This window comes from Nicotiana attenuata, chromosome 5 (assembly GCF_001879085.1).
Source record: "Nicotiana attenuata strain UT chromosome 5, NIATTr2, whole genome shotgun sequence".
Classification (NCBI taxonomy): domain Eukaryota; kingdom Viridiplantae; phylum Streptophyta; class Magnoliopsida; order Solanales; family Solanaceae; genus Nicotiana; species Nicotiana attenuata.
In genome coordinates, this window is record NC_031993.1 from 13,310,416 (window position 1) to 13,335,789 (window position 25,374).

General features: G+C 36.5%; 2 protein-coding genes across 2 annotated transcripts; one reads left to right on the plus strand and one right to left on the minus strand.

The window, feature by feature from the left end:
- LOC109225334 (clustered mitochondria protein) lies at positions 2,729 to 19,346 on the minus strand. Its single transcript, XM_019389958.1, has 29 exons — positions 19,215 to 19,346; positions 18,383 to 18,608; positions 17,257 to 17,318; positions 16,680 to 16,869; positions 16,448 to 16,585; positions 16,172 to 16,328; positions 15,884 to 16,077; positions 15,602 to 15,703; positions 14,225 to 14,360; positions 13,937 to 14,065; positions 11,944 to 12,334; positions 10,908 to 11,012; positions 10,248 to 10,366; positions 9,770 to 9,878; positions 9,445 to 9,585; positions 8,464 to 8,586; positions 8,204 to 8,374; positions 7,976 to 8,062; positions 7,352 to 7,486; positions 6,664 to 6,810; positions 6,513 to 6,581; positions 5,449 to 5,607; positions 5,232 to 5,288; positions 5,111 to 5,151; positions 4,868 to 4,987; positions 4,422 to 4,731; positions 4,221 to 4,328; positions 4,058 to 4,129; positions 2,729 to 3,658 (listed from the first exon to the last, which is right to left on the minus strand). The coding sequence occupies exons 2-29, from the start codon at positions 18,597 to 18,599 to the stop codon at positions 3,200 to 3,202; spliced, it is 4,248 nt and encodes a 1,415-aa protein (XP_019245503.1). The 5' UTR covers positions 18,600 to 18,608; positions 19,215 to 19,346; the 3' UTR covers positions 2,729 to 3,199.
- On the plus strand, positions 23,975 to 24,760 carry LOC109225983. The gene has a single exon (XM_019390788.1). The coding sequence runs from the start codon at positions 23,975 to 23,977 to the stop codon at positions 24,758 to 24,760; it is 786 nt and encodes a 261-aa protein (XP_019246333.1).

The window sequence follows — 25,374 nt, forward strand, 5'->3', positions numbered from 1 at the left end:
AAGGGAGCTTCAAGTACCTGGGGTCGATTATTCAAGGGGATGGGGACATTGACGAGGATGTCACGCACCGTGTAGGAGTGGGGTGGATGAAATGGAGGCTAGCGTCTGGTGTTCTGTGTGACAGGAAGGTGCCTCCGGAACTTAAAGGAAAGTTCTATAGAACGGTGGTTAGGCCGGCCATGTTGTATGGTGCAAAGTGCTGGCCAGTGAAGAATTCCCATATCCAGAAGATGAAAGTTGCAGAGATGAGGATGCTGAGATGGATGTGCGGACACACTAAGCTAGATAAGATTAGGAATGACGATATTCGGGGGAAGGTGGGCGTGGCTCCCATGGAAGACAAGATGCGGGAAGCTAGGCTTAGATGGTTCGGGCACGTGAGGAGGAGAAGCCTGGATGCACCGGTGAGGAGGTGTGAACGGCTGGCCTTGACGGGTATGAGGAGAGGTAGAGGGCGGCCTAAGAAATATTGGGGAGAGGTGATCAGGCAGGACATGGTGCAGATGCGGATTTCCGAGGACATAGCCCTTGATAGGAAGTTGTGGAGGTCGAGCACTAGGGTGGTAGGTTAGGAGACAGGAGGCTAGTGTGATAGTGTCTTGCTTTAGGCTACTAGGGGCTCCAGTTGTATTCTTAATACTTCTTTAGGGTCGAAAAGTTAGGCTTTAGTAGGTTTAGTGGCCCTGTATGTACATATTATTCCCTTGCGTATGTAGTATTGTGCCTTTGTTGATGTTTAGTGTTAATACTTTGCTGTCTATTTTCTGGTTATTGCGTTGCTGGTGTTATATGTTAGGTTTCCTTTGCTGCTACTGATACATTGTCTCTTTCTTTCTTGAGCCGAGGGTCTACCGGAAACAGCCTATCTACTCCTCCGGAGTAGGGGTAAGGTCTGCGTACACACTACCCTCCCCTGACCCCACATGTGGGATCTCACTGGGTTGTTGTTGTTGTTGTAATAACTGAGATGTCCAGATGAGTCTCTAAAATCTGTCATTTGTACCATCACATGAAACTTGGTACAATTCATTTATTCAGTGTTAGGCAAAGTGGAGAGTGTACTAAGCTATCAACCTGTGCCTTGCGTTTTATGTTCTGTACAAGTCAAGAAATATGATGTCTTTTTCATCTATAATTCCACTCCATGTGTAGGAAATCTGGTTTCACAATCTGTTAGTTGGATAAAGACTAAAGGCAGAAGTTGGAATACATAACAAGTCAGGAACAGAAACCTAATATCACAACCATATTCTTGATCTTTATGTAAAGCGCAAAGGTACATTTGTATAACATGAGGTTCTCTAGATAGAACTTTTCTTTTTTATCCAATCTGATAGTTAAAATAGCACGGTATAGCCAGTTTTCGGACTGGTTATTCAAAAATAGCCAGCGTTTACCAAGTCAATGAAAAATAGCCACTATTTTGCTGCAGCAGAGACGTCCAGCATAATATACTGGAATTCGGTGCACCTGTGTATGAACTCCAGCATATTATGCTGGACCGGTATACTTTGCTGGCTCCAGTATATTATGCTGGAGTTCTAGTGTACTTATGCTGGAACTCCATCAATAATGCTGGAGTTCCAGCATACTTATCTTGGAACTCCAGTATAATATGCTGGAGTTCAAGTATACTTATGCTGCAACTCCAGCATAATATACTGGCGTATTTTCCGGGTTTTGAACAGTGTTTTCGCTCAAATTTTTCTTTTCATGAAAAGTGGCTAAATTTCGATTACTTTTGAAACTAGGCTATTTTTGAACGACCAGTTGTAAATCTGGCTATTTTTGAATTTCACCCAATCTGAAACCATCCAAATTTAAATAAAAATGGGAGACCGTAGTCTCAAAATACAGAAATAAAATCTTTTGAAATTTAAAGCTTACGAGCTAAAAAGTTTGAAGTATGATGCATACATCAGGATAACCAGGAGTACTCCTCTTCCTGAAGTATTTAGAAGTAGCAAAATTTATGTAACCTTCATTTTTTTTTAATTGCAACATTGCTAGACCTAAAACGGATAATTAAAATTACAAGTGAAACTATATCTGAAACTATCATGGAAGTAGGAATTTACCCTTTCAAACGGACTCCTATCCTTATTTAGTACTCCAACCAGCTCACTTTAATCGATTTTTTCTGTTGTAGTATTTAATTTTTCCAAATACCAAGAAAAAATAACTTTCTTTTTTTCAAAGCTACTCTTGGAGTAAAGAGCCTAGAAGTACTTGCTGTATTTCTAAAGAACAAATTAAGGTTAATATGGTCAATTTTATTGTTTATTAATGCTAAAAGGTAAATTCCTTAATAGGTGTGAAAACGACCAAAAAATCAATTAAAGTGGACCAAAGAGAGTAATGGAAACTTTTACTCAGAAGTGTTCTTTTGGACCTCACCATTTCAAATGCATAAGCCTAGTGAGGCCGCTGAAGCAAGCTCCCTTTATCATTCAATAAATAAATGAAATTACGAGGAAATATTTAATTCTCAGAGATCTTCTCAAACTTGCTCTTTCACGGATTGATCTACAGTAGTATATCTTTTTGACATGGATATTGCACAGAGAAAGGGTCAACCTGAACAGAGGGGGATAAAGTTCATTTCTTTCTTCAGTGTATGCACTCAATGAAAATGGAATTTCTAGGAGGTAAAAAATTCACTAATCAACGACTTAAGTATTTTAAAGCCAACCCAAAGTTTTTAACAAAAAAAAAATGCAAAGATAAATAAGTGACAAATAGAACGATAACTTTTAACCAGAAATAAAAAAGTTGTCCACGAAAGAGCACTTTCACTCACCAGATCATTACATATTCAACCGCAACGAAATGGGTATACATAAGGTGGGGGGATTGATGTCAAAAATTTCAGGATGACATCAATGCACCAAACAGATAATCAACCTCCCTACATCACATTATTTAGAACGAACACCAAAATAATGCGCCTACTAAACCTATTTTCTCAAACTAGGCCTACAAGTTACGTAATCTCAGTAGTAGCAATAATCAAGATGAGAGGAACTGCATCTTGAATACTTAAATCTCCATGAGAGTATTATTGCAAGAATAGAATACAAGTATAAGCAATTGCCCACACGATGAGTACCTGCAGCATGAGCTTGCCGCTGGCTAAAATCCATAATAATGCTCGAACTGGCCATTGTCATGTTTGTTAGTAAATTCAGCATTCTATGTTTCAAGATGCAGATTTCCCTTTTGATTTTTGTTTCTTCGCATCCAACCCCGCCAAACCTGTTCCTAAACCAACAGGAGTTTGATCTTGTCCTGGTATTTTGGAATGGTCTGCTTGGGCATCTCCTCCAGGTCCATCAGAAGAATGACCATTCGCTTCTTTCTTTTCTTCATTAGTTTCATTAGCATTTGCAGCATCCGGCGTGGCGCCAGAGTTTATTACATTGAGTAGCTGGGTAAGAGGGGGTAAAGTCGCTGCAGGAACACCACTGGGACGTACCAGAAGACCCCTTGCTGCAGCTTTTTTCCTTACTTCAGCAGCAGCTCGTGCAGCTCTTTCATCAACTCCTCTTCCTCGAGGAAGCCCATCACCAAGTACTGCAGAACTTAATGATTGGTTCATGCCACCAACACCAGCACCTCCAGCAGCAGCTTGAAATGCGTGTAGCAGGCTAGGATGAGCCTGCAACATTCAACTCAAAACAGTGAACATCCTCTTTCTAGTTGACATACTTATAAACTAATTCCAAGGCGACCACAATCATGTCCTAGAATGAAAATCCACTAATAAATTCTCTCCAACATTGGCCATCAAAAGGGAAAAGGAAAAGCCAAGATCCTATATATGCCATAGTAATTGTTGATCTAAGGGTCCTAAAGAGGATTAAACATGCACTATCACGAGAGAGATATGAAGAGGGAATGCAAATTAGAAAAGCAAGTCTTGATCACCTAGACCAAGTTTGCACTACAGCCATGTAACCACAAACAAGGTGAAATTTTAAGGTAAGCAAATATGTCAGAGATTTAATGGAACCCTCGAAGGATCACGAAAGGTACAAGACTGTTAGAAAAAAGGTACCTTCAAAATATCATAAGCCTTCTGTGCAGAAGCCACATTCAGAGATTGACCTTTCTGCTTTTGCGCATTCATCTGTTAAGGATTTCCATATTGCAAAAGCACATAAGGGAATGATAAGTGTGTCACAAGGAGTTAGAAGTAATCAGGTCTGAGTAACTTGTACCTGTATCTCACGCATCTTAAAAGTTTTCATCCAGTTCTGAGAATCACGTGTCCTTGAATCCTCCTCTCCGAGCTGTTTGGCTAGTATGTCATAAGTTTTCTTTTCATGCTGTTGATAAAAATTAATAAAAAACGGTTAAAAAAGTAACCATGCTGATACCCTTTTTGCTAACGCAGTAAACTATCCAGTTCAACCACATGCCTGGTGTGAGAGCTTGAAAGCACCCATACAATTGAATGCAATTGCCAGAGCATGATAACAAACAGCAGTCTGAATATGTTCCTCCCCGAGCAACCGTTCATTCTTTTTCAATGCTTCTTGGAGATAACGAAGTGCTGTATCCATCTTTCCTATATCTTGGTACATCATCGCAACATTTATAAATGTTGCAGCAACATCCGGATGATCAGGACCTGATGACAAACCAAGCAGAAGCAAGGCCCGTGACATGTGCCTCAATGCAAGTTCTGTTTGGTTAAGACCATGGTAGAAAAGGGCCATGTTTCCGTAACTGCAGTCAAACACGTTATTAATCATATAATGATCACGAAATACAGGTTTTCATCTTCACCGTCAACATCAGTAAGACAACAGGCAATGTCTAGCAAATGCAAGGAAAAACAGAGTTCAAAGACAAAGAAAAGTGCCTGTGCGCAGTGTCAGGGTGGTCCAGTCCAAGGCATCTTTCATTTATGATAAGTTCCTTGTGCTGTTGCATTATAGCGCCAGCCATATCTCCAGCATGATACAGAACCATAGCAAGGTAGCTGGAAGAGAAAAAAAATTATTAAAAGAAAAGAACAAAGAGAGAAAATAGAATGACCAAAGATTGCATTGCACAAGCATTTTCTCTCATAGAAAGATGAACTGATAGAGCAACAGATGCTTACCGACAACAATTGGCAACCTCACGGTGCATAGGACCTGTCACCTGCATTTTTTAACATTGATATTAACTAACTGATATTGACATCAAAAGCAGATCGCAGATTAAAAAAAACAGTAATATACCTGCTGAAGTATTGTGAATGCTTCAGAAAATAAAGTGTATGCCTCACTAAGCAAACCCTGAAATGCATGAAGTCATTGTTTTGTCTCAAATACGACCTACGTAAGCTCCAAATAAAAAAAAGGAAAAAAGGATTGACAGCTAGCCTAACAAAATCTCCATTAGACCATGACTAACATGAGCATGTTCCATTTCTTCACCAATTGTAACAGTTAATACCTCAGCTAATTGAGCCTTCCCTGTTTCTACAAGGTCCTTAGCTTCTGAACTAACTGGGATAGAATGCTTCACCACTGGTTGGAGATTCATAATATCTGATGCTTGAAAAGGTGTAGCAGAGACAAGGTCATATTTACGAGCTGCAACGGTCACGCCTACCTGTTAAGAGCAAAGTTCTAAGAGTTACTTAAACATATTAAGGTGGAATTCCATGCATAACATGGGGCAATAGTCTGCTGCGCAAGAAAAAGCACAATAAAGGGATTTCAAGGGGAAGACTCATTATCAAAGTGAGTGGGTTCATCTCCTTGCACCTAAAATGAGGCACCATATTACTTGTAGCTATATAAAATAAGAGAAAAAGATGCTTGACTAATCTTAGCTCGACTACTAAGACGAAAACTAGCTTCGGCAAAACAATCTTCATCAACCACAATATCCCATCAAGAACTAGTTAACAATCTCCAGTCATCTCTATCACCAAGGTAGAGTGCCAATCTCCATCTAATGATTTATATTCCAATAAAATTTTCTAAATCAATGAACATACAACAATGTAACTGCTGCATCTAACAGCACGAATTTATCACTGTGCCTCACCACCCATATCAAGATTAGCATAATCTGGAAGGAAATTTTCCCTGCTTGAACTCCATGGTCTTGAGAAGTCAAACACTCAAAAGAACAGACTACTTTTTCTCCACAACTTCGCTTGTCACCACCAAAGACAACTGATGTCACAAAACAGTATACATAAAATGTTGGCCCTCTCTAAAGCAAGAAAATGGTGACACAGATTCCGAAGGGACTACCTCTATGCACAGTCAAGAAAGAGTCTCAAGATCACTAAATACAACCAAGTTTTCAGGCCAACAAAGTTGAATGCATCCCAGAGAACTCAATATATGAACAATGACATTGCAATAGCCACTTTGAAATGATGATAACGCTTGACCAATATAAGATAATATCGGGAAGCAGGGAAAAATAAGCTACGATAACAAATATATAATCTCAACTTAAAGTAAGAATTCCTCATTAGTGGATTACTTGATGAAACATACCTTCTGACAAAGATTGCGTACAACTGGAATTTTCTTTACGAGCATTTTTGCATCCTCAGGCAACTCGAACTGAAGAGAAGAAAAAACCATGACTAACAACTTAAAACATCTGGGCGAACAACTGAAGAAAGTTCTTGAAAGAAAATGATACCTGATACTTTAGCTTCGCAAATTCCTGGATGTCAGACCACAAACTATCAGAGGTAATATTCAAGTAGGAGGACAGCTTCTTCTTGGCAGGTCCTACATTTTTTCGCTTTCCTTGTTTGGACGACTTTTGCTGATTGCTGATGTGGTCCTACGCAATGTGTTTCATAGAGGTAAATTTACTAAAACCATTTACAATATACTCATTTGAGAAACAATAATAGAATATATCAGCACAGCAAGCTTAAATGATTCTGGAAAATGCTTGCTCTATATAGGCAACAGAGTTTGTAGACAATTAAACTAGTAATTTCCATATTGCTCCTCCAAATATTAGCATACAAGTAAATAATAATGGCAAAGCATGGACTCGTTAAAAAAAAAAAAGGAAATCCCACTTTAATAGCTCAAACTTTTAGATAAGGCGGTACCACATAATTCAACATGGTATTAGAGAAGTTCACTGTATCAACAAAATATTTCCATGTGTTTGGCTCAAGCAAAAGAATCAAATCAGCACTTGAGGGCCCATGTTGTAAACCTAAAATAAATAAATAAAACTATCCCCTCTATAAAAGGTTTAGTAGATGGTAAACTCAATTCAATAGAACTTCCACATGATATCTTACTATAGGAAGTAGCAATAAATAGCCATAGGGAGTAATGACAATCATCTCTCTCTTTCTCTGTACCTTCTTTTGGTTTTTAGAAAGTGCACTGTTGGGGCCACCTTTATTAGATACAGTTTGAATATTTCCAAACAAACAGTTGCAAAAATGTGAGATTGTGTTTGCAAGATCATGGTCCTCAGCATCCCTCAGCACATCCTGCATGTCCCATCAGATCAAATGGTAAGAAATTACAAACTCCAGAAACCTATAAAATAGAATTTCAACTTCTTCCATGTATCAAGATAATCAGAGTGATTAGTGTGCTTCATCTTACCCACCAAGTGGATAAGCACAAATGACTATTTTGAACCACCAGAGCCTAAGTAAAACGAGTCCCCCTCTGTAGATTAAAAGGCTTTTGCCCAGTAATAAAGAAAGGCAGGTAAAAAGAAACATCCCCTTCACTTCTCCACTTATAATGCTAAGCAAAAATGTTGAGACATGACAGGAGAAACAAAAAAAGCTTAACCTCTCAGAAAAACCACAAAAATTTTGTTCAATCTCAAAAGGTGGAGCATGTTCTCAAGTGGGACCATAGTTGTCAAAGCATAAGATTTAGTAGGTTTATAGTTCAATATTATTGCAGCCTTTCAACTGGCTATGAAAAACATTTTTTTTACTCAAAAGCAATCAAAAATCAATCACCTTGAGGATGTGCTTCGCACATCTGACAACAATCTCATTGGAACAAAGATCCCATAAATGAGGCAAGTTCCTGGTCCCCTCAGCCACCTGGAAAAAAAGGAAGAAGACAAAGCCAAGCTTACTACTTTAACTGAAGTTAGAGTTCAACTCATGCAACAAAATTTTCTTATACTTAGTGGAAAATCTAAGCAATATGAGAATTAACGGAGCTTGTCAGGATATCATTACTTTTCCCAGATAGCGCAAATTAATTCCATGCGCATGAAGTGCCTCAGTTAAAGTTTGCCCATCCATGGGTGAAACTTCAAGTGTGCAGAGATCTTGAATAAACTTCGGAAGCACAGTGTCTTTCAGATACAAACTCACTTTCTTCACAAGTTCTTGGTCAGCAACTATCTCCTGGTGAAGTTGGGAGAATGGACCATATAAATACAAAGCACCTTCTAAAAACCAAGCAAGGAACAATAACCACAGGCAAAAAAAATAACCTCTTCACTCCCTGCCAACTTAAAATCTGTAAAGACGTTAGGATTGAAAAGTATATCCTCAGTATCCGCTCTTCCCGAGTGAGAACAGCAGTTGTTACCAGCATCCTTTACACTTTTTTCTCCCTAAATAAGAGAAAAAAGAGGTCATATCTTATATAACTGAATAGCAAGAGCAAAGAGGTAAATTACTTCTTCGTACAGAAGTGTTTGCATTGATTCCCTCTTGAGGGAAAAAAATCATATTTGTAGGTTTTTTCCTCTAAAAAGAACTCATAGAATCTCCAGATTGATATCCTCCGAAGTTCACAAAATATATCAACGGCCGAGCATGATACTAATACCACAATTATCACGGATTCAATATAAAGAATCCATCACCAGTTAATGCTTTGAATCATCAGTGTACATGAAATTTATATTTTAATTTCAGGAAAAAAAAACTAACAAGGTACAAGAAGATGAATCAACTAGAGCACTTTTGGAAGCAACAGACACGTAGACCTTTTTTGTACAGACACGTAGACTGAAAATGACAAATCAAAGTAAAGAGGAAAAGAGATAGGGAAGAGAAAAGGCAACATAAGATACTGCAGAGTGATAATGCTCACATAACTTGGGACGTGCATTCATCTAAACGTGAATCTAAAATCAGGGAGAGTTGAAAGCAATTATAAAAGGAAGACATCATTAACAAGCAAGGTGAGAACATAAAATAGAACTTTAAAATCTCGCGAATCATATTAAAAAAAGAAATATCTTTCAAGAAGTGCGTATTGTTCAAGAAATACTATGAAACTATATTATCCAACACAAAATTGGTCGCGTGAACAAGCAAACTTATATCCAACAGTAGTGCGCAACTGCAGTAATTGTTACCACAAGGAATTGACTTTCAACAACACATTCCATCTCATTATAAGCTAGACAAAAAAAAATGTTTGCAGTAGGAGGACAGACTTCATTTAAGCAGGAGATTGCTACCTTGTTGCTGTCGACTTCAGCTGGGGCAACGCCATCGGTTGTTTGTAATTCTTCAGTGTTATTTACCGTTAAAGAATCAGAGGCCACTGGTACCTCCCCCTCTGACTCGCACTTCGATTTTGACCTCTCAGCAACTTCAGCCTTGGGAAAGAACCAAAATAATTTTTTGAGAGCAAAGTGTCAGAAATCAGAGCCAAGTACAAAAGCAACCCGAACCCAAAAAATCAGGTTTGCAGATCCAGAACAAATATAAAAATCAAAATAAATATAAGAATTGAACACAAATGAAAATATGAGAGCAAGCCATAGCACAAGCAGGACTCACTTGGCAAAACGCAGTTATCAATTCAGGTCGCAAAATACAAAATCTGGAACCTGGACCACTATAATTTGCATCACGAGGAGTGACTCTCATCAAGTCCAACAGATAATGCCTGAAAACCACATAAAACTAAAGAATTAATCTTAATAAGATGACAAATTGCCCACTAAAGTTGGTTAAGTCAATGACATTCACATATGCAGACACATATGCTAACTGCAACTAATGAAAGTGCAGTATCTATTTAAAAGTTTACACGTTTTCTCATCTCCAAGTTATATACCTACAAAAATATGGCATTATTAAGCTTGGAGGGGTCTGTTATGTGCATATTTCATAGGACTTAAATCATATGCATCCTGTGGTGAAATAGATTATTATCACCAATGAACCAAAATTGGCTTTCATCATAAGACAAGGACCCACCCACCTACCCCCCCCCCCCGGGCGAAGGAGCAGTGAATCCTCAGAAAGTAATCACCTGTCATCACTACCAACAATGCCCTTGCATTCCACTGGTGCAGCTATTTTGAATTCATTTCCAGATCCATCAAGGACAATGTGTTCCTTCAAGTGTAGACGTTTTGCAGCTTCTAGCACCTAAGGACAAATAAACCTGGGTGAAACTTACGAACAGAACCAGATATAAACTTCAAATGATTAACAAGGTAAGTCAAGAATGATAAAAAGGAGAGGGAAAGAATAACATCAGCCGTCATTACAAGAATTACGTTTCACATTGAAATATCATACCCCAATGATCCCACAACAAACAGCTTTCTTTACCATCTAAAAAAACTACCAGGAATTAAGGCACCCCCCCCCCCCCAAAAAAAAAAATAAGGGAACTAAAATGATCCCTCATAATTACCAAAGGCACAAAAAGGAAAAGACGAATCCAGCAAGACATGTATCACTCCATAACAAGCATGTCCAGTTGAGCACACCAAAGAAGCCCAGATGCTTCAAATCAATTCATTATCACAATATATAGAACCAAAGCATGATAGTTAAAGAATCATGACAAACCCAGCAAGTAATCCTAATAAACCTTATACTTTCCACAAACATCCTAAAATTGTTGTGCAAACCATACTAGGAAAAAAAAGAAGGTGAACAAAAAATTAAGGTCCACTGGTACCTTGGAATGGAACTCGTCACTCCAGCAGATTTTCTTGCCATTATCAACAGACCCGTATAAGAGGGAATCTGATTTGTCACCTTGAAGGATACCAGGTAAAACACTCTACCAAGAAAAACAGAAAAAAGTAAAAATCTTCCGATAAATTGGCAGAATAATGCATAAGGGTAAGCCATGCATCTGAAAGGAATTAGAAGATTAAATCAAACATGGCCATCAAGAAGAGTACCTATCCAAAGAGATCCATACTAGCACAGTTATTTATAAGAGATGCAAGAAAATTATGCCTCAGAACCCTGTCTATATCGAAATAAAATAAGTACGATTCACTTCCAAATCTCCAGCTGATTAAACTCTATGATGTAATTATGCTATACTCCCTCTGTCTCATTTGACGTGACACGCTTTTCTCTTTAGTCTATCCCAACAAGAACGATACATTTCTCGTTTTGGAAACTATTTAATCTTTGTATCCCGAGTTTACCCTTAATGACATGACTTGTTGGGATCTGCTTGAATAAAAATTCATCCTTTTATAAGGAGAGAAAAAATGCATGACATGTGGAACTCTCACCAAAACCCATTTAAAAGGATACTTTCGGTACTTCACATATCTTTGGCTTACATGTTAAAACAACAACAACAATAACTCAGTAGGATCCCACTAGTGGGGTCTGGGGAGGGTAGATGTACGCAGACCTAACCCCTACCCCGGAGGAATAGAGAGGCTGTTTCCAGAATACCCTCGGCTCAGAGACAATGGTTAAAAGCCTTCTTTAGTTTCTTAAATTCCTGACCCAGTCAAGCGCCTCCGCATAAAATGGTACGGAGGAGGACAAATGTCGATTAAGTGAAGCCACTTACTTATATTGCAGGTCCAACTTCAAAGTCAGATGCATGAAATTACAAAATTCATGAAAGATGGTTTCCAGTGGAAACCCCATCTTAATTAACACTCTGACTTTCATGTCTGAACTTATCTAAAGCATTAAACTACAGCATACAACTATATAGGTAATGCAAGTTCAATAAACACCTGAGCCACCACTCTATGACCTCTATAATCAACTATCGCCATAGCAAGGTTGTATAATCCAGGGACATCAGCTTCCTGATATGATTTTGTGCCTTTCAAGTCATTATTTGCACTTGCATAAGTGGCTTGCTCACTTTCTGCCAACTGAGTTTCACCGGGCACTCCAGTAGGACAATCCAAGTTGATGTTTACAGCTTCTACAACTGAGCCGCCAGGCTCATCTCCATTAGAGACTTCAGAGGCTCCCTGTGACAAATTGTTGGAGGTCTTCTCCGACAAACTACGTAATAAGCCTGAGCCCTCAACTTTAGAATCAGCTCCCTGCTTTCGCGACAGTTGCTCGAGATCCGCATCAACAGCAAAGCTGAAGAATATATTATTGTGAACGTACCTGTATTCATACAAAAGTATCAGGCAAAAGTGACAATGAACAACTAAGGAGAATCTTTCTAGCAATCTAAACAACATTTGGCCAACAAGCATAATGTGAACAAAAATGCAGCATGCGAACGATGGATCTAGGCACATTGTCAGCTCAGACAAGCAATAGAGAAGGACAGCAATGACGATCTCTCTTCTTTCTCCCCACCCTGTACCTGCCTTCTCGCCACCATTAACCCCCAATGTCCTTCTGACTGTCTTTCCACCTGGTGGATGGGCTAATGGGATAAGAGCATGTTAAACGGCTGGTTTCAAACTTCAGTGTATAGGGTGATTAATATGTTAAATGGCAGGTCAAAACAGACCGTACAAAATATTGGGCCAGTTTGGGGTACAAGTAGTAGCCCAAATTGATTGGTGGGAATGATGGGAATAATGATGCAATTTATGTACCAAGGGAACCAGAAAAAAAAGGTGCACTTGCAGAATGGGATTAAGGCAACCACTGCTGCCTGATGGCTCTAAAATACTGTTTTTCTTTTACTTACGTGTATGCATTCCAACTGCCTCCACTGGTTCCTATTACCTAGCTTGCTCCCCTTAGTTTTCTTTTCTACTTCCAATGAAGCTCAATTTAGAGGAGCTAGACAACAAATTTAATGCTCTGAGTGAACTTGTAAAAGACATAGTAATGACTTTTTCTATAACCGAGAATTCCCCGATGGCCAGTGGTGCACGGTTTGAAACTCGGTGAATAACTGGAAAAGACATAATAATGACTATTGCAATGCAAGAACTATAATGAACATATTTTACCTAGGCTATTTAGCTGAAGGGCTTGAGTTGGCAGTTTATTTGTGGTTTTCCCAACCTCGACCGGAATCAAAGGCCTCGGAGCTGTATACTAACGAGAACGGGGTCACCCCCGTGCTGGACTTCGATGTTGTTCGATCCAAAGAACCTCAGGTAGAACTTCTCTCCATTTTCCTTTTGCATCGTCCAACCTCTTCTTTAAGTTTTGAATGATAGTTTTGTTTGTTCACTCGGCCTGTCCGTTCCCGCTCGGGTGGTACGGTGTTGATAAGATCCTCTTTATTTTGTGTGCTTCGAGGAACTCCGTTACCTGTTGCCGACGAATTGCTTCTCATTGTCACATACGATTTTGGCAGGTATCCCGAATCGACNCCTTATGGGATATCAGTTGATACCTAATTGATATGTTCACCTTCACCGCCCCTCCCCCAAGCAAAACCCCACTTTCTGTTTGCTACTTAGCTGTTCTTTAGCTGAAGGGCTATTTAGCTGAAGGGCTTGAGTTGGCAGTTTATTTGTGATCTGTTCTTTAACACACTTCTTCTACTCATCCCGTTTCAACCTGCCATTTGACACCCTTATGGGATATCAGTTGATACCTAATTGATATGTTCACCTTCACCGCCCCTCCCCCAAGCAAAACCCCACTTTCTGTTTGCTACTTAGTTTTCCACTTTCTTGCACTATATTTTCAATTATGGAGGTCAAATTATACCATATCCGAAAGTATAAGTTATTTTTAAGTGAAACATATAGTTACAAGGAAATTATTTGTGCTCATCCCCAGCTCAATACTTACATATGAAAGCACTCTGGATCAGTTGGATTAATTGGGGGGATACACCTGTTGATAACTCCAATAGCACCACTAATTGCAGCATCTACAAAGTCCGAACTGACTTTGTACAGGGCCCTATCTCTCAGTATCCTGTGATAAAAAGGAGTTAGATGACTACACATGAACAGAGGAAATCCTACCTTCACAGACAGACTTAGGCAGAGTATTGCATACACAAGTAGAATCTATAACGGAATTAATTAATTCACTCTAGAATGCACAATTTGACTTAGATCCATCGAGATGCACCTTTCCTGGGGGTTTGTATGGGGGAATTCCCGACAAGATTGTAACTCTTCATTCCAATCCCTTTGCATGCCAATCAGCTCACTTCCAAAAGAAAGTGTAAGTGCATCCTCTGCCCGTGCTGCATCACGTTTGTGATCTGACACCAGAGAATCCAAAAAGAACTAAAAACTAGTGACACCAATAATAATTAAAAGAAAGATAATTGTAAGAGAATGAAAAGTAACAGCTTTTAAGTTAATAGTTATTAACATAAAATTATCCACATACAAGTCCCTCATTGTCATAGAGGAACTGAGGAATAATAATCCCTCCCCCATCTTATACAAATGCTACTCTGACTTATGCATTATATTGGTTATCATGGATACATTATGTAATATATTGGTGATGATGACAAAGATTAAAGTAACACTTGCAAAGTTAGTTCAGCAGAGAAAGCAGCATATCAAGTTTAAATTTTGAATAATTAAATCAGTTTTTAAAATTTTTAAATTTGTGAAATCATGTTTCTGGAATACCGTCAAAACATTTTGGGACATCCCAAGGGAAGAGTTTTCATATAAAGAGGGACAGAGGAAGTTGTAAGAATGAAAAGTGACACATCTTTAAGATATGAGACGTGAACATAAATTTGACTACATGGAAGTCCCTGGAATTATTCTACTCTACAACAGGAGCAGAAAGGACACATGGCCACCCATGCCTGCACAACATTATAAACACTGGAAATCAACATGCAATATCCCAAGATTAGAAACCACAATGAAGGATTGCAAACTCGATTCTGTTGATTCACTGTCCATTTGTCCTTAAATCGGATGTTTGGTCAACGATTTTGATATTCCTTCACACAAGGTTTTTAATCCTTGAGGGTATTATAAAGTTGGATTTTAGAATGATGTTCGGCATTTACTATATCAAATCAAACGTGATAGTTTTGACACCTCATCACTAATCTAATCTAATATTTCATATGTTTTTGAGTATATTTCAAAATGCCCTGGGAATAAAACTGATCTTTTGAAGTGTTCAAATTTGAAATAAAGGGACATGTTCAACGTGCAGCGACATAACTTCACACATAAGGAATGCAATTAAAACATGGCTAACCACCTGTCAGACAAATTCTACATCAGGTCCAACAGACAAAGACCTTGCAAGTCATCGTAACTTGCACTTTTCAACTATATGGTCCACTAATTAAGTATTATTACAGATTGCAACAGACTTTCTAGGATTTCTAACACCACTAAGTATGCCTCATTTTTGGCATCTATGTGACCCAGCATCCACCTACCTCATCTGTATGTGTATACAACATACACCAACATGAAATAAAGATAACCAACGGTTAAGAATGCATCAAAAACAACTTACCAGGGATAGGATATGACCCAAGCCACGAATTTGGTGGTAGCATAGATTGAACATTCTCAAAAGGATGTGCAGAAGCCTTCCGCTCCAATATTTCACGAAAAGCTTCAATGCAAGATTCATTATAAATAAAATAAAAACTTCAATGCAAGATAAAATCATTTATCTAGTTCAAGATATTTCGACTCAAAATGAAATGCTATCTAGTTTTTTCTTCTTCTTCTTCTTTTTTTTTTTTTTAGGGGGGGGGGGGGGGGGGGGGGTTACTTTGTACCATGTTACTACCTTTCTTAAATCTGGAGCTAATCTTTTGAAAGAGCCCAATAAGAGTAGTTGCTTCTGAACCAGTTTTATTAGGCCTTGGATCAAGAACATTTGCGGTGCTGGAATTAACATAAAATGTTTTGGTTGTTCCAGTAACACAATACTTATTTCCTTCTAGTGTTACTACATCCAAATAAATCAAGTCTCCAGAAAGCCTGTATGCAGGAGAAACCAAAGTCAGCATGTCACAATGAACCTCCCTGACGAAAAATCAATTTGATGATCATCATAAGATAAATGATTATTAACCTTCTGTAGCTAGGAGGAGGATTAAACGAAGAGAACACAATGCTCTCAACACATTTAGTTTCCTTTGAAGGTGCTGCCAACAAGCTAGAGACTGACCCAGAAACATCCTCCACAAAACCCAAGTTTTCAAGTTCAGGTACATCGGCTTTCATAGGCTCTAAAACATAAAAAGCCAGAAATCTTTGTTATGCCTATCCAATTGATAAATGGCCATCAAATTAGTAAACAAAATGAATATAAAAGAGAAGGAAGAAGAACAACAGCTGAATGGCAAACCTCCAGATTTCGCGTTGTTACTTCCCATTTCATGCTGCAGTGCAAGTGATGTTGATAGTGAGGAATGCAATGTGGAAAGAGAGAGCAATTCTCGAGTACGGTGAACATGAGCTCTTATGGATCGATCATCGTACAGTGCTGCAACAATCAGGTTTAAGTTAGAGGAAACAAGTATAAGCTCATTGATAACAGTTAAAAATAATAACTAGCAGACCAAGTAAATAAGCCACACCTGGCACCATCTCCAGGAAGCAGTCTCCTTTGGTGATATCAGCTACTTCGGAGATTTCATTATAATCTTCCAGATGATGAACAGAACCATCCTTTATATGCAGCAATAGATCATAGCATGTAACGAAGCATGTCTCTGGAGCATCAAGAAGAAACTGCCGCACATCCATAACAGAATCCCCAGGACTCAACTGCAAACACGTACCCATCAGAACATCAAATATTAGACAAACTAACTCACTAGCACCACAAATATTTAAATATAATGTAGACCTAAACGCCTAAACATAAACACCTACACATAAAGGCAGGATTACAAATGACAAGTAGCTCAGAACATCAAGAAATAAAGAGAAAGAGCGGTTTTTCATGATTATGACAATCCAGATACAAAATATAATTGCACAATGGAACATACGAACAAGACTTCTTATCTATCCCATGAGAGAATTCTAGCCACTCTCTTAATCTGGAGGATGAAGCCATCTTCAAAGGAAAATGATAAAGAAAGTAACAAGTTTTGCGACACAGCCATCAATAAGAAATAAAAAGCCAAGAAAATTAGTAATGCATCTTACTTGTAGCTCTAGCTTATCCCCTCCTTGGGTTTTAACAGTAACAGGATAAAGATGGATGTCACCTGCAATAAATTAAAGCAGAATCGCTCTTCATTTCCTCCAATATGTAGAGCTAGAAAGAAGTTTAAACTATTAAATAAAAGTCATACAAGAATGTAAAATAGTTATCTTCAAGTATATGAAAAAGTGTAACTGGAAGAGAACCTAGACTTATCAAGTATGAGTTTGATGATGTATGTGGCATTTACACGACCAACAATTACATAAGCAGAAAAGGTAGACAGTTTGACAAGAAAAATAAACATAGGAAAAAGAGTTCTAATGACGCTAGCACTATACATTGTTTTATATTCAAAATGACACATATGGCAGAGATCCAGAATAAAACGACGCACGTTTCATGGAGCATACCAGAAGTAGGCACATCAAGTATCCTATGCACCAGCCACTCTCATAAAATCTTTTCCTTTGAAGGATCATCTAACTGACATAGGTGTTGAGATAAGAGTTACTGTTCACCGTGTGCTTTATCAGCTTATTAAAGGAATCATGCGAAGGTTTCCAGGAGGAATATAATTAAAGAACATAGCGAACAGATTGCATTCACATATTACGTAATAGATCTCATGACACATCTATTAACAGCTTTTATCTCCAAGACTGAAAAAACAATTCCTTTCTTCTTTGTTTTTCTCTTTCTCCTATTTTGGATAAATTGAAAGCAAAAACAACAGATGAGGGCATTTTTTCTTCTAATAAACCTTTGGTGCATCCAAGAGGTTCTGATAAGTATAAGTGACTGCCTGCCTTTTGCATACCACCGGGAATTTCCAACCGCATGAATAAAAGCTGAATCGACAATGTGGACACTGATTCATTCCATAGCAGAACATTTCCAAACTTTTTGATAGGTAAAGGATATGTTTATTAATTACCAGCAAAAAGTGAGTGCTGGAGAATATGTACAATGTAGCAACATTACAAGTTGCAATTATTTGTGTCTTTTCATGATCCTTCAAATATACTGCATCATATATCTGTCTCTCTCTCACCTCCAGATACAAATTTGTAAAACCAGCAACCGTCTTTACATACAAAAATTAAAATTTTATGTTACCACGTTCACCTTGCTTTGCCTCGTGTCCAGAGGTCCCATTTCCAGACTCCGTTGCCTCCGTCTTTGTATCAGTTGGTGGAGTCACACCTGTTGTCCCATTAGCCTCCGCATGCGTTGCAGTATCATTCACCGGAGCATCAGAAGGTGCTGCTTGCTCTGACGAACTGGCAGTGGTCGGATTTTGAACTGCCTTCCTATTCTTCCCTTTGTTTGATTTCCCGGCCATTTCTATCCCCTGAAACATACAAGAAGACCCAGTGTGACATACTAAACAATTATCAGTAGTCTAAGCGAAGAATCAAATAAAGGAAAAAGAAGTAAGAAACTTGGAACTTTTTTTCTGTTTCACTTTGAAAATGAAAAACTACAAACTCAAAATCAATATACAAATTTAAAATCAAGAAAACAACAAAAGAATCACATAATCTCCATTCTTCCTGGGCTACTCGTTTGATAAATGGTCAAAAAGAGCAACATGTGAAAGTGACTCAATCTGCATAATACCAACTCAAGACAAAGAAATAAGCAATTAATCTCCACGGTAATTGAGTAAATACTCACAAAGATAAACTTGGAAAGTCACTCAACCCATATAGTGAAGTCCAAAAACAAACATAAAAAATAAGTGCAAAATCCAAAATAAATAAAAAGGACTGAAGTAAGCTAATTATAAGAGGTATACACATCAATATTTTAGCTTTTAATCATTTAAACACAAATAATCACCATAGTAGAAAGGAAAAATACGAGTGACCAAAAGCAAACATTAAGGAAAGTGGGCAAAAAAGTCAGTCAAACAACACTTACAGAAGGAAACTAAAGGATTGACCATGTATATTACCTAGAAGGGAAGCACTAGCAATTGCAAGAGACCGATGGCGGATTGTTGGCAGGTGGGTGGGTAGACAGAGGTTTTAGCAATTAGAGGGAAAGAAAGGCTGAGAGACGGCGCGGCTTTTGTTATTATTGCGACTCTGTAGTTAACGTTACAATGGGCTTTTCTTCTGATTCTTCTTCATCGAGTCTATTTTAAAATTGGGCTTCAGTTATTGGACCTAGAACTTCTTTAAAGAATTAACTTAAATATCTGTCAAGCGCTTAAATTTTATGGGATTTTTTTTTATCTATATCATATATGAAACATTATTACTAAAAATGTGTATAATTTTATTATTATCCGCTATGTTTATATTTTTTCTACAAAATTTATATCATTCATTAAATACCCAATATTAAGAGCTGATTCCTTCCAAATTAGGCGCCTACAAATCTGGGATAAATATTTGAATAGCTTATTCCTTCCAAATTAGGCGCCTAAAAATCTGGGACTAAATATTTTTTCATATTCACATCAGATTTGTTTCCTCTTTTTTCTGCAGGCTTCTCTTTCCTCATTTTTCACGTCCTCGCCCTGCAACTTTTAATCCACGCCCAGTAAGTCAACTCATGCCTCCAACATCATCTGTTACTGAGATTCACCAGCAATTTGTTGCGCCTGAAGATACATTGGAATCTGATTTCGGGGAGTCCCCCATGAAGAAGAAAAAGAGAATCAAAGTTTCCATTCCTCTAGCTCCAGTCAACAAATTTTCTACAAAAAATCTACAAATAAACTACAAATCAGTTTAAGTATGTATAAAGCAATATTGTTTTAATGGTATCTACAAATTACTACATTTATACTACAATTAAACTGCAATCTATGTTGAAAAAAAATGTTGACTACAAAATTTTCTCCTAATCTACAAATTTTCTATAAAAAATCTACAAATAAACTACAAATCAGTTTACGTATGTATAAAGCAGTATTGTTTTGAAGGGTATCTACAAAATTACTACAATTACACTACAATCTATGTTGAAAAAAAAATGTTGACTACAAAATTTTCTCTTTATCTACAAAATTTCTACAAATAAACTACAAATCAGTTTAAGTATTGTATAAAGTTGTATTGTTTTTAAGGGTATCTATAAAATTACTACATTTATACTACAATTAAACTATAATCTATGTTGAAAAAATATGTTGACTACAAAATTTTCTCTTCATCTACAAAATTTCACAAAAAAAAAAACTACAAATAAATCAACCTTTCTTATTCCATCTTCATCCTTGTCAAAGGCTCATGACTACTCCTTAATAAAATCTTCAGGGTTGTATATGTACAAAGTTGGTGTTGGCTACAGCCACCGCCAGTATTTGGCGTTATTATTGTATGGGATTTACAATGGGTTTCATATTGAATCTCTTTGGCTAAAAATCTAATTATAAAAAATTGGTCTCATCTCTGTATTTTTTGAGAAGAAGAAGGAATGGAGAAGAGAAAGAAATGGGAGGGGGAAAACAGTGCTGGCCAGATCTTGGGAATTAAGGGGAGAGAGAAACGTGGGATATATGGACACCTTTAATTAAGGAGTAAAAAACTACCAATTAATTATACCTCTAAACTAATTATGGTATATAAATGGTAATTTGGTATGCTGAAATGTAATTAACTCAAACCTTAAACATTGAGGGTAATAAGGTTCATATGTGGTATAGGAAGGTAAAAATCCCAAATTTAAAATACCCGCTTAAACTTAAAATAATTGATGAATATATAATATATATGTGATCTATGTATCGTATATGTATGATCGTATATAATTTATGTATACTAACTAAAAAGGTAAAAAAGTAAACTGTAAATTCGAGTGGCTATTTTTGTGAAGATCCCATCATCTTTTTGGGGGAAATCGAAAAAAATAGCAACTTTTGAGGCGTGAAGTACACAAATAGAGTTCAAAAGTGGGTGGTCTTGAGTGTTTTCTCCGCTTTACTCATGGGCAAAACTTCAACTCTTATAAGTATTGCCCTTCGCTTGTCCCATGCGTAATACTTTTAACTTTTGACTTTGAAGTACTGCTCATGGGCAAGCATGAATCAATAATTAAAGACAATCCCAAAATATGTTATATTTCTGCAATTTTTTTCCTTTTGAGATGGATGATCAAGATTTAGTATTTAGATTAACTCTTCTAGATGATCAAAACCCTAGATTCATTTAACATATAGAGTTTTTTTTTCTTCTTTATGTACAATTTATGTGGTATCTTTTGTATGTGCATATTGAATTTTTTGGGATGCATACTTAACAGTTTGGTTATTGAAAAGATGAATAGTTTATTTGGGACTTACAACATGTTTGGCCAAGTTGTCAAAAATAACTTCTTTCGAAAAAAGTATTTTTGTAAAATAGTAGTTTGTGTTTGACCATTTCATTCGAGTAGTGCTTTTTGCAAGTGCATTGTGTTTGGTCAATTTTCAAAAAATACTTTTAAGTATCAAATTACGAAAAATAATGGTAAATGTTCAGTTTGCAATTAGTATTATTTTTTTAAAAAAATGAATCTAAATATTTCTTATAAAATAATTAATTAAAATATAAAACATAAAGTAAAAATATAAATTTAAAACTCTGATCAGTATAAAATATAGTTATTCCAACATAATAACATAGAGTATCTAGTATTACTTATTATTTATGTGATAATTTATATATATATTATTTAATATAAATTAAAAATCTACTCTTAGGAACAGGAGAAAGAGAATAAAAATATGATTGAATAAAAAAGAAAAGAAATGTATGGTAGAAATAAAAAGGAAAAGAAAAAAATATTAAATTGAATAATTTAAAAGAGACCTGCTTACTGGAAGGTACCATTTTAAAATATCAATTTATTATAAGGTTACTTTTTACTTGAACATATTAATTTTCTGCTTCTGCTTATTTGTAGCTTCTCCCAAAAAGCAGAAAAATTATTTATGTTGCTGCTCAAAAGTATTTTTTTCGTCTTGGCCAAACACCTCAAATTTTCTGAAAAAGTACTTTTTAACTAAAAAAGTATTTGGCCTCCCAGAAGCTTGGCCAAACAGACTCTTAATCTTACTATTCCTTTTCATTTTTAAGTATTTTTTTCATGTTATGAATACATTGAATTTGTGAATGTCCAACAACTCTTCCATAAACCATTTTGGATTATACATGAATATTATTACACTCATTTAATATTTTGTGACTCTCAAGTAAATTGTACACTATATATATAGTGTTTCTGATTCGACAAAAGACATCAATAAGATAGACTTGAGTACAACTTGATAGAAGAAAATTTTTATCTATATTTCTTGGCTTATATTGCTATAATTTTATTATACGTTATCAGCACAAAGTTCTAACCAATTGAGGTTATCTGTTTCAGTCGACTTTTATCTTCTTCCAAAAAGAGGTAGTTAATTTCTTTCCGATTCAGGTATACATTCTTATGTTTATAACGTTTCTATTAGGATCTTCTTTAACTTGCAATTTTATTACCATATGCATAACTTGTTTTGAATATGATTATAATAATTGCCTTAGTATGAAAACAATAAGCTTTGGTTAAGTTGTTATTTTATTATATAATTTACGAAGAAGTTTAAACCTGCACATAAATAGATAAGTCTTAAATTTAATTACAATGATTAGACTAATTAATCCCACATCCAAATGTAATGACAGAATAGGCATTTAGAAGGAATTCTTGCGAAATTTTCAAAAGGTTTAAACGTATCTTCAATGAATGTAAAAATAGCACGGTCTAGCCAGTTTTCGGACTGGTCATTCGAAAATAGCCAGCGTTTACCAAATCAATGAAAAATAGCCACTATTTTGCTGCAACAGAGACCGTTCCAGCATAATATACTGGAGTTCGGTGCACCTGTGTATGAACTTCCAGCATATTATGCTGGAACTCCAACACACGAAAAGTTCCAGCATAATATACCGGAGATTCGAGCACTTGTGTATGAACTTCCAGCATATTAAACTGGACCGGTATACTTTGCTGGAACTCCAGTATATTATGCTGGAGTTCTAGTGTACTTATGCTGGAACTCCATCATATTATGCTGGAGTTCCAGCATAATATACTGGCGTATTTTTCGGGTTTGTAACAGTGTTTTTATCGAGTATTAGTCTTTACATNAGGATAAGTATGCCGGAGTTCAAGTATACTTATGCTGGAACTCCAGCATAATATACTGGCGTATTTTTCGGGTTTTGAACAGTGTTTTTTATCAGATTTATCTTTACATGAAAAGTGGCTAAATTTTGATTACTTTTGAAATTGGGCTATTTGAACGACCACTTGTAAATCTGGCTATTTTTGAATTTCTCCCTCAATGAATTTATCACCTAAGTGTACAAACTAACTAATGACTTTAAAATTAATGACTTAACTATTAAATGAATCGTATTCAATGTTGAAACTTGGCAGAATTGATATCATCTAGTTTTATGCCTACATAACTTATTGAAACGTCTTCTAAGTAGAACAAAATATACTAGTACCTATTAATGAGATTATTTCAACTTATTTATTCTCATAAAATATACTTACATGTCTAAAGTTCTTGTGTGTAATATTAAGCACTAATTCATCATCGCACTACACACGATTGTTTGTTCTAAATTATATAGAGAATGTTAATACACGATTATATTCTGCATTGATTTTTTTTCATTGATAATAATTCATATCATTCTAATTTGCTTATTTTCTATGCTAGTTTTCACTATGTCAAATTCGTCAGAACTTGAATTTGTGGCACTTGACATCTCTCGGAATAACTATTTGCCATGGGTACTTGATGCTGAAAATCACCTTGACGCTAAAGGCCTTGGTGACACTATTAAAGAAGGAAATGAAGCATCAAGTCAGGATAAGGCGAAAGCCATGATTTTGCTTGGCCATCATCTCGATGAAGGGTTAAAACGTGAATATTTAACCTTGAAAGATCCATTTCAATTATGGACTGGTTTGAAGGAACGATATGACCAGCTAAAGGCCACGGTATTGCCAAGAGCTCGTCGTGAGTGGATGCACTTACGACTACAAGATTATAAGACCATAAGTGAATATAATCCTGTTGTATATAGAATAATTTTCCAACTAAAATTATGTGGGGAACCTATGAATGATGAGGACATGTTGGAAAAGACTCTTTCCACTTTTCATGCCTCAAACATGGTGTTACAGCAGCAATACCGTGAAAAGGGCTTTAAGAAATATTCTGAGTTAATTTCATGTCTTTTGGTGGCTGAACAACATAATGCCCTTTTAAAGAAAAACCATGAAGCCCGCCCCACTGGATCAGCTCCATTTCCAGAAGCGAATCTGGTAGCGATAGATCCAAGGTCTGAAAGAAGACAAAATAATTATCGTGGTCATATAAATATACGTGGGCGTGGCAAGGGGCGAAATAATAATCGCCATGGTGGTGGTCGTTATAAGCGAACAATAAGGGTTCTCAAAATAATCCTTCAAAAGGCAAAGGTAATATTTGCCACCGATGTGGTATGAAAAACTATTGGGCACGAATTTATGATACGCCTGAACATTTTGTCAAACCTAATCAAGCCTCCATAAAAGGGAAACAAAATAAGGTTGAAATTCACTTGACCTTTCCAAATGATGTCGAGGCGGGCTCTATGAATAATCATGATAAAGTTGAAGCAAACCTTGCCTATAAAGATGATATTTTTGAAGGCCTCGTAGATATTACTCATCTAGAAGCTGGAGACTTCTTAGAGCATCACAACTGAAGACTTATTACTGGGAAAAATTATAAAAATAATTATTTTTCTCAATGAAGTTCATATTTGAATAAAACGTTTTATGTTGTCATTATTTACTTCTTAAGTATAGTTTATTTTGCTCTTAAATTTTTCAGTATTACTTATGATGAATTTTTCTTTCTTTCTTTCCTTTTATTTTTGAAGAATATCAAAACTTCCCAATCTTCAGTTGGCTGTATGAATAATAAAGAAGAAATATGCCTTCTTGATAGTGTTACGATGCACACCATATTAAAAGATAAGAGATGTTTCTCTTATTTAATTATGAAATAAGCCAATATCATAACAATATGTGGTAGTACAAATTAATTGAGGGCTCTGGAAGAGCGACGTTATTAC

What these genes read in the sequence shown, in the direction of transcription:
- LOC109225334 (XM_019389958.1), bottom strand. Translation starts at nt 18,599, where the DNA reads ATGGCCGGGAAATCAAACAAAGGGAAGAATAGGAAGGCAGTTCAAAAT. An exon ending in GGGATAAGCTAGAGCTACAA is followed by an intron (nt 16,870 to 17,256) that starts GTAAGATGCATT and finishes ACGTGTTTGCAG; the next exon opens with TTGAGTCCTGGGGATTCTGT. An exon ending in CTTCCTGGAGATGGTGCCAG is followed by an intron (nt 16,586 to 16,679) that starts GTGTGGCTTATT and finishes TGATTGTTGCAG; the next exon opens with CACTGTACGATGATCGATCC.
- LOC109225983 (XM_019390788.1), top strand. Translation starts at nt 23,975, where the DNA reads ATGTCAAATTCGTCAGAACTTGAATTTGTGGCACTTGACATCTCTCGG.